Source organism: Oryza sativa, chromosome 2 (assembly GCF_034140825.1).
Source record: "Oryza sativa Japonica Group chromosome 2, ASM3414082v1".
Classification (NCBI taxonomy): domain Eukaryota; kingdom Viridiplantae; phylum Streptophyta; class Magnoliopsida; order Poales; family Poaceae; genus Oryza; species Oryza sativa.
In genome coordinates, this window is record NC_089036.1 from 33,271,124 (window position 1) to 33,277,954 (window position 6,831).

Here is a 6,831-nt window from a genome sequence, read left to right on the forward strand (position 1 = left end):
CATCTTGTGTTACTTTTATCTCGCAACAACTTGATGATAATTCTGCTCTGATTTGATTCGGGCCTAACTCGCCAGACACGCTGGCCCACCTGTCAGTGATCTAGCACGTGGTTTGCAGCTGCAACGCGTAGGACACAATAACACAAATCCCTCTCTCTGACTGCCCCCAAACATGCCATTAGAGCACCTCGCTGGAATTCAGAGCTAGTAGGATATGGTTGTTGGTGATGCCTGTCAGCGATCGAGCTTAATTAGTCCAACGCTGGCACACCACTGCTTCCTGAATGGAGCAGCGAAGTACTCCAAGAAGCATCACGAGGGAGTAGGGACGGCCGGGGTTTTGGCAACTGGGCATGCACCCCAGTTTCCCGGGCGCGACAGGCAACGGCTGTACGCACAGCGAAGCCTGCTGCTGCAAGGCCGATCTAGCTACTCACTACACAACTGACCGTGGCCAATGGATCCATCGTTAATGCCGAATTAGATGTCGGTTCTTTGTCCTGCCGTGGACGATTGCACCGTACGTTCCCTGTGCTTCTGCTGTTTTTAACCTTTGCCGAGTTGTAAAAAAAATCCGTGGTTTGTACACGTGTCGTGAACTGCAACTGAGAAAGAACACAAACAAAGGCCCAAGCCAATGAAGCAAGGCCCACTTGATGCAAGCCCAGATTAGCCCACATCCTGAAGCCCAATCATAACCACTGCCTAAAAAAAGCTCAAACCTATCCGTATCAGTATCATGATTCATGAGTACTTCTCTAAGAAAAATCAGTATCATGAGTATGGTATTGATTGTCAATATTTTTGGGGCCATAACTCAAGAAACATAACTGAACTTTTGCACCATCATTATATCATGCTAAGAAAAGAATTTGCTGATACACCATCATCGTCACATCGATCGCTGCCATGTCCATGGAAGCAAATGAGTACACATATCATTTCTACATCACAAATATAGCCCAGCTAGTTCTTTGATCCAGTCGCGGTTGGTGCCGAGGCAGACGGACAGTACTCGCAGTCACAACCAACTGGACCGAAGCAGGTGCCGGTGCCCTTGTACATCCTGGAGCAGTCCGCGTTGCATTTGGCGGCGCTGCATGCCTTGCCCGGATTCAGGATAACTGAACTACAGTTCGGGGTTAAGGCAGATATGTCTGCAGATCTCGCCACCATCACTGCAGATACAAGCGATAGATTTCTTGCTTAGGAGTTGCGTGATCTATGTTTGCGAAATCAACGGCGAGAGAAGGTGCTTAATTACCTGATGATAGAGACATGAGGGCAATGGCGACCAGCAGCAACTGAACAGTCCTCATCCTTTGTTTGGTGTTGGTGTCGAAAGCTAGAATTGGAAGACTGATGAGTGATTTTTTCGCGAACGCACTGATGAGTGATGAGATGAGATGCGTTGTTGATCTATATGGCAAATGCCATGATTTTATAGTGGATCCATGGGGATGCTCTATTTTTAGAATCACTTCCAAGAAAGACAACAGATTAATATGGATTACATTACAATCAATAGGCTTATATATGAATTATAATGCTTCTAAATACAAATCATCTATTTTTGGTAGCTTTGATGGCTGTGATTATATACTACTAATTCCCAACAATGGATAGGGTTATCCGGTTCATATATGTGTCTTGCATTAATTTTTGCCCATACCTAAACGAGGCTAGTACCGGAGAGACTACATGCAAGAACCTTCAAAAGGCCTAACTTGTCATAGGCATAGGATGGCAGAATACAATTCAGACCATGCCTTGTCCAGAGTCGGGCCAAGCTGGTTAACTCATGCTGGAGTCGTCCGGCTTTGGAATCTTGAGAAAGATGTCGGTCCTGTTTGGACTTTGGAGCTGGTTAACTATGGATAATCGTGGGAGCTATAATTTTAGAAGAAACTGTAGCTGTTAAAAGCTACAGGGAATGCCACTGCTTCTGCTGAAAGAAAGTGGCAAGAGTGAAGTATCCTAATTTCCCACCGGTTGCTTGAGCATTCGTCACTGGAAAATGCCATGCGCCAATTCACTATTCCCTTCATTCCAAAATATAAGTTATAACCACCCTTAATCCAAAGACCAAGAAATAATTATTATCATCTTGTAGTTTGGAACATTCTAATAAATATAATGCATGCATCTAATAGAATTATATAAGGATTTAAAATAGTAATAATTTAATAGAGAAAATGTCATAATTAATTGCATGCTTGCATGCATGACTTATATTATAGAACATCTAAGAAAAGTGGTTGTGCCTTATATTATGGAATGGAGGGAGTATAGTTTCTAATGTGCTAAAAAGACAACTCAAACCATTATTTTTATATAACCTTGAGCCACCTTAGCAGGATTTAAGGTTAAACAAATTTTTTTGCTTAATCAAAAGTGTGCACCTTCACAAAATATATTTTGCAATATATACTGCAGAGCAAGATACCGCAATACGAGGATCACAAATGGATTAATTCCATGCTACTGCTTGATCTCTGCTTTGCCACCTACGATCTCAAATCTCAAATTACGTTTTTGTACATCTCCATGCGCCTGAGCTCAGATTCAACCCAACTCTTCTTGAAGCCCCCCTCAATTCTCACCAAAGTTGCGTGGAGGCTCTCGGGCATGGTGGCGAGCTGCTCATCGGTGAAGCGATCGAGGAACCGGTATCGGTCCGGCATCTCGGTAATCTGCCTGACTCGCAAAAAGGGCTGCGGCACGAGGGGCATCCTGTCGCCATAGCCCCTCGCCGCCACAGCGGCCTCATGGCGCTGGCGCACCACGGCGCCGTCGCTCGTCACTGTGGCCTCCACCTTGAGTCGCTTGTTCGCGCACGCCGCCTCGCCCTCGCCGTCGCTCGTCACTGTATCCTCCCCCTTGGGGCGCTTGTTCACGCTCACGCACGCCTCCTCCTCCTCCTCGAGGAGGCTTATCCACGGATCTGGGGTCATCCACGCCATCGCTCTCTATTGGAACTTGGAAGGCGAAACCTATTAGTACCAGATTTAATTGCGAAAGCAATCTGTAGATTTGGGTGAAAGGGGAACGGAGGACACGGACATATAAAGTCCGGCCCAACCCAACCTCTATCGGGTCGGATTCTGTCTCGCAGGCTGAGCTCGGAACAGCGGCCATCAATGATTAGGCCGGCCGCAGGCCGATGATAATTTTGACAGCCCTAACCTAATATCCTTTATGCACGGCCATGCTGACTGTTCATGTGCTTGACTAATTTTGACAGCCTTCCTCGGGAGAATTAATTCTGCTTCACTCTACGTAATTTTAATTTGAGCAAAGGTAGCATGATGTACCAAATTTTACACTAGATTTTTAGTACCTCGTGGTATCTCCTCAAAAACCATAGAATTGCTCTTTTAATTTAGGTTACATAGTTACATCATTGATAAAATAGGAATTAAGATTGCAACGAAGATGCGGCATACCGATGTGGCATTTTCATTGGTTTTTTTTATTAAAAAACACAGTACAAACATAAGGCTGGATTGGATCGGTATATCTAAGGTTGACAAAGTCACCATGAATGCATCGTCTACCACTGAAAAATAATTAGATATAAATGCGAGCATTGAATTGGATCGGTATATTTTGAGATTGACGAAGTCTACATAAACGTCTCGTCTACCACTGATAAAATAATTAGCCATAAATGCAAGGGTAAATTGATTCTATCACAAGCAACCTAATCAGTTGAACTAAGTTCACTTCGCACATTTTCGTTGAATCTAGAGACTAATATTGAGCTATATGATAAATTTTGAAGATTTTTTTATAATATAAAATGTTAGGAACTAAATTGAGGACCATATTAACTAAATTCACTCTAAAAGAAAATCTGCAAAAACAAAGCAACTGAACTCTCTCGTGGCCAACGCTGTAATGAAGCACATGAGACCCCCCCCCCCCCCACACACCAAAAAAAAAACAGAGAGAGGTTCACACAGCGTTCTATTTAGCGCTGCTGAAAATAGGACAATCCCATATAAATAGTCTCTTTATTTAATCATCAACATCTCTCCAGGCATCACAAAATTTAACAATCGCACGCGTCACACTGTATGTAAAATTTAAGCCTGATCGACGCGTGAGTGATGATCGGCCCCTGTGCACACAGTACTGCACATCGTCGTCGATCGACCACCGATCGATCGGCCGGCCGGCCGGGTTATTAGTTGCTCGCCGGCGCCGGGGAAGCGCAGGTGTAGACGCACTTGCACTGCGTGCCGATGCACTGGCCCACGCCGCCTTTGTACTGCCGCGGGCAATTGGTCGCGCACTCGCCGCTGTCGCACGACGGGGCGCCCGGGTTCAACACCGCCGAGCAGGTGTCCTGGAAGTACTTGGGCCCCGCTATCTTGGCCGCCATCACGCCTGCCATTTCGTTCAATTTTTTTGAATTTTGAAGCGATTTCGTTCAAGGTTCAAACCAAGCTGATCACAAGCCAGAGAGAGAGAGAGAGAGAGAGAGAGAGAGAGAGAGAGAGAGAGAGAGAGAGAGTAGTAGCTCCGAGTGTTGTGTACTACCTGATGAAGATGATGCGACGAGGACCATGGCCAGGAGGAGGAGCAGTGCTGCGTGGAAGGCCTTCATCTCTGACTCTGACGCCATTGGCTTTTTTTTTTCCTTGTGACTTCTGCTACTGCTACCGGTGCTTAGCTGCAGCTTTGTTTCTTTTAGGTGTACCGAATGGGAGTGTGGCGTTTATAGTGTTGTTGTTCGTATTATTTTTGGAATCACTTACTACAGTAAGTTGTATGGATATGGATAACGGGAACGGGTTTAATTTCAGGAGTAATTGGCATTGATACTGCTATATTCGTTTGTGCTGATCTTTAGGATTATATAGTGGCCTTGTATTAAGGGTTGTACCAAATTGGTACCTAATCAATAGTACCAATTAAAGGTGATATTTCGGTGCATTTTAATTTGTCAATTTTCACGAGAAAAAAAAAGCGCATATGCTCCGTATGGCATGGAAAATGTTTAGATGGGTCATAGTCAATCCAAAGCATATGTTAAAGATGTTATAGCCCATAATGCAAGTAGCCAGAACCCAACAGTCATAGAGAGGTAATTTCTAGCCTTACCAAATAACGAAGTGAGATTAGGGCGAGAGGTCAATCTTGTACTACGTACTGATTGGAACGAGGGGACCGCAACACCAAGCTCAAGCCATGAGCTCCTAGACACGCTGCCCCAACCCGCACCCTCATCTCGCAGCTGCGCCATGCTCCGGGGTGTTGCGTCCTTTCTTGTAGAAGAGTCATGTCTCCTTGCATAAGGACACAAGGCGTTGCTTGTTTGGCCTGATTCCTACAAGGAGTGCCGGGGTACGTGACACGATGGAGCATTGGCCATGGACTAATTCACCAAATGGATAATAATAAAGGAATTGCTACACTTCAGTCAACAAAAAACCTACCTCTAAATCTTGCAAATTTTAGTTCACTGGATGTGTTTCGCAATTCGTGCTCCAGCTGCTTCTTCTCCAACTCCGACGAACTCCTCTTCTTTTCCGGTGCCGGCGACAACCCAAACTCCGGCGAAGAATTAGGGTCCTGGGGTGGGGTGGGGTGGGAAGGGTGGGAGGGGGAGGGGGAAGAAGGAAGAGTTCGCCGGGCTTAAAGGGATGGCCGGGGGAGGCGGCAGCCCGGCGGTGGGCGGCGAGGCACCGGCGGCGGCACCGGATTCGCGGGGCTGGAGGACGGCGGTGGGCCGGCGTTGGTGGCGGGGGCATCTTGCCGCCGACGGCTCGAGGAGGATGGAGGGGGGAGGAGGAGGGGAAGGACGAGGGGGAGGAGGCTGGCCGAGGGGCCTCGCCGGCGCCGTTGACGCCCTCTGGCCAGCCGGCGAGGCGGGCAGCGGCGCGGTAGGGCGGTGGCGGCTGGGAATCGCGTGCGAGAGACAGGAGTAGCGGTGGCGGCGCGATCTGGATGGGGGAGGAGGAGAGGAGTTAGGGTTAAGGGGTCTGCACGAATCTTGAAGCATATCCAATGATCTAAAATTTGAAAGATAGGAGGTGGGATTTTCTGTCAACATATGTGTAGATGCACTCTTATAAAAGACAATAAACATCACCTGATCTATGATTCCTTCAAAAAAAAAACTTACTTGAATGTAACAGTCGACACTTGACACCACTCTCATAAACTTGCTTCATTGAGCAGTTGGCTCAAATGACGTTCTGACGTTGATAGGCATGTGATTGTTTCATTCTCAATTAAGTTGAATCAAATAGGCCCTTTTTCCCTTTTTGAGTCAAACATTCTTAGAAAAACCTTCCGCATGCTTTAATATCTTGTTGGCTAAGTCGAGCTTCTAATGAGACATGCATACAATTGTATTACTTTGTTTTTTTAATATAAGACATAGTTGTCATTCACATGCTCCATGGCTCTTGGATTGTCACGGAGTCGTCCTAGAGCTCGGGTGAGAAGGAGTGGGTAACTCACCCACCACGGTGGCGACGAGTTTCCCCTGACAGCGGTGGAGGTGACCTCGGACGATAAAACTCCAGCAGAGGACCTAGGTTTTATAGTTTTAGGGTTAGAAGTTGGTGCCATGGTGGAGCAGGGTAGGGGTTTTGGAGGGTGGCTTTAGAGGGATGGATGGGGTGGTGGAAACATCTTAGTGGGTGCAGAGACAGGTAGGTGACTTGGGTGCTGCTTGAGCCGTGAGGATGGAAGGTGACGGTTGGCGGAGGGGATGGATTTAGTGGCGCTAGCCGTCGGAGATGAGAAAGGACCGGGACATTGCTGGAATGGGAGAAAAAAAATCAAACAAGAGAGGGGTAGAAGGGAGGAGTTGAA

General features: G+C 46.8%; 2 protein-coding genes across 2 annotated transcripts; both read right to left on the reverse strand.

Moving 5' to 3' along the window:
• Positions 1–827: 827 nt before the first annotated feature.
• Positions 828–2,971, reverse strand: LOC4330899 (uncharacterized). Its single transcript, XM_066307165.1, has 2 exons — positions 1,265–2,971; positions 828–1,178 (listed from the first exon to the last, which is right to left on the reverse strand). The coding sequence occupies exon 1, from the start codon at positions 2,961–2,963 to the stop codon at positions 2,523–2,525; it is 441 nt and encodes a 146-aa protein (XP_066163262.1). The 5' UTR covers positions 2,964–2,971; the 3' UTR covers positions 828–1,178; positions 1,265–2,522.
• Positions 2,972–4,002: 1,031 nt separating this feature from the next.
• LOC107278083 (putative defensin-like protein 154) lies at positions 4,003–5,976 on the reverse strand. The gene is made up of 3 exons (XM_026023480.2): positions 5,445–5,976; positions 4,546–5,335; positions 4,003–4,392 (listed from the first exon to the last, which is right to left on the reverse strand). The coding sequence occupies exons 2-3, from the start codon at positions 4,628–4,630 to the stop codon at positions 4,190–4,192; spliced, it is 288 nt and encodes a 95-aa protein (XP_025879265.1). The 5' UTR covers positions 4,631–5,335; positions 5,445–5,976; the 3' UTR covers positions 4,003–4,189.
• Between the last annotated feature and the right edge of the window lie 855 nt (positions 5,977–6,831).

What these genes read in the sequence shown, in the direction of transcription:
- LOC4330899 (XM_066307165.1), bottom strand. Translation starts at nt 2,963, where the DNA reads ATGGCGTGGATGACCCCAGATCCGTGGATAAGCCTCCTCGAGGAGGAG.
- LOC107278083 (XM_026023480.2), bottom strand. Translation starts at nt 4,630, where the DNA reads ATGGCGTCAGAGTCAGAGATGAAGGCCTTCCACGCAGCACTGCTCCTC. An exon ending in CGTCGCATCATCTTCATCAG is followed by an intron (nt 4,393 to 4,545) that starts GTAGTACACAAC and finishes ACGAAATGGCAG; the next exon opens with GCGTGATGGCGGCCAAGATA.